The sequence below is a fragment of the Monoraphidium neglectum genome (genome assembly GCF_000611645.1).
Source record: "Monoraphidium neglectum strain SAG 48.87 unplaced genomic scaffold scaffold06632, whole genome shotgun sequence".
Lineage (NCBI taxonomy): Eukaryota > Viridiplantae > Chlorophyta > Chlorophyceae > Sphaeropleales > Selenastraceae > Monoraphidium > Monoraphidium neglectum.
The window spans coordinates 1-2076 of NW_014007014.1; the positions used below are offsets into that span (position 1 = coordinate 1).

At 66.6% G+C, this 2076-nt stretch overlaps 1 protein-coding gene across 1 annotated transcript; it reads left to right on the top strand.

The window, feature by feature from the left end:
• Nucleotides 1-8: 8 nt before the first annotated feature.
• MNEG_16652 (hypothetical protein) lies at nt 9-1965 on the top strand (the record flags this gene model as incomplete). Its single annotated transcript, XM_014034878.1, has 5 exons — nt 9-228; nt 428-513; nt 840-947; nt 1462-1546; nt 1802-1965. The coding sequence occupies 5 exons, from the start codon at nt 9-11 to the stop codon at nt 1963-1965; spliced, it is 663 nt and encodes a 220-aa protein (XP_013890332.1).
• Between the last annotated feature and the right edge of the window lie 111 nt (nt 1966-2076).

Below are 2076 nucleotides of genomic sequence, written 5' to 3' on the forward strand. Positions count from 1 at the left end.
AGGTGATCATGTCGATCCTCATCTTCAGCCTCCTGGGGTCCATCGCCCCCGAGGCCCCCCGCACCCGCCAGGACGAGCTGAAGAACGGCCTCTTCTCGACCATCGCCTTCGTCCTGGGCGCCCTCACCTCGTGCCTCTCCGGCTACCTGGGCATGAAGATCGCGACATACGCCAACGCGCGCACGGCGCTCGAGGCGCGCCGCGGCATCGCGCCCGCGTTCATGTGCGGTGAGCACCCCGGCCCCAGCCTCCCTGCGGCCCGCGCGCACGCGGCCGCGCGGCCGCGCGCCGTCAACACGCACACGTCAGGCTGCGCCATGCGAGGAGGCGCCCACAACGCATGCAGCGGGCGAGCGCGCGGGCGCGCCTGCCTTGACTGAGTCAGCGTGTGTGCGTGACCCCCAAATCCTCTCCCTCACACCCGCAGCATTCCGCTCCGGTGCGGTGATGGGCTTCCTGCTGGCCAGCCTGGGTCTGCTCAACCTGTACCTCGCCATCGTGGCCTTCGGCAAGGTGGGTAGATGAAATCATGTCCGTGCATGATGGGTCCAGACCCTGATCCAGGTCTTGCCTGTCCGCGAGCAGGCGCGTGGGGAGAGAGTGCAAGGGCAAGGCGTCAAGGGGCTCGCACGTCAGTGTGGGTCGCGCACACAGGAAACAGGGGGCGGCCCCTTCCTCTCTGCCCGCTTGGCCGTCCTCTTGGGACCAAACCTCAATGCTGTGGTTGTGGCAGCTGGCGCTGCAAGCCCCCTGCGGGTGGACGCAGCAGCACGTGCGCGAATGCGCCACACAGCCACGCAACTGACAGAGCTGTCGCCGGCCGCCGTTCAAATGTGCAGTTCTACGGCGACGACTGGCAGGGCCTGTTTGAGGCCATCACCGGCTACGGCCTGGGCGGCTCCTCCATCGCGCTGTTCGGCCGCGTGGGTGGCGGCATCTACACTAAGGTGCGTTCATCAGGGGGCGCTTGCATTGCGCATGTGCATACAGAAGTGTAGGAGGGCGCGTGGGCGGGAGGCGGCGGGGGCCGAAGGCAGGGCGGGCGGCGGGCGTTTTCCCCCTGTGGCGCCGGCTTCGGATGGCCCGCGGGCGGCGGAAGTGTTCTTGTGGGGGAGTTGGGTCTGCACCTACACATGTGCACGTCTATGTGATGGGATTTGGGGGCAGGGCGCAGCTGCATTAGGGTCTGACGCGTGGGGCCATCTCTGTGTGTGTGAGTGTGTGTTCTTGTTTTTGATGGGGTGGGTGTGTGCTCGCGCGCGTGCGTGTCTGTGTGTGTGTGTGTGTGTGTGCGCGCGCACGCGACGAAATTGAGCAGCCCAGCCTCTCTGGGGACGACAATCTGCTGCAATTCACGCCCTCGTGATCAACCCCCGAGCCACCCCAAGGCAGTGGCCGGCCGCCAACTCCACCCCCCGTTCAACCAACCGACGCCCACCGAACGCAACCGACAACGATCAGGCCGCTGATGTGGGCGCTGACCTGGTGGGCAAGGTGGAGAAGGACATCCCCGAGGACGACCCCCGCAACCCCGCCGTGATTGCCGGTGAGTCCAAACCTCTTTTAAGTACGATCGATCATGAAGCAATCGGCCATTCTTTTACGTGCTGGGCGGTCGGGGCGCCCACGTGGCCGGGTTGAGACAGCCCCTCGTCCGCCAGGCCTGCAGAGGTCCGCAGCGGCCTGTTTCTGCCGGACTGTGTGCTGGGCAGTTGCTCAAGGCAGGTGGCATCGGCTGCCTCTCCTTTCGCGTGCGTACTCTGCGCATTGGCCAACCCCCAAAAACGAACTCGACCCGCAGACAACGTGGGCGACAACGTGGGTGACATCGCCGGCATGGGCGCCGACCTGTTTGGCTCCTTCGCCGAGGCCACCTGCGCCGCCCTGGTCGTCTCCGCCGTGTCGTCCCTGGGCAGGAGCCACGACTGGCCCGGTGAGCTTTTTCGGGCAGCGGCGTGGCGGTGACGGGCCGCAGAGGGCGTACGGGCGTGCGTGCGCATGTGCCCCAGCCGCTGAGCATGCATGGGACTGGCTCGTCCTTGACGAATACACGACCCACCATCGGGGCCCCAAGCC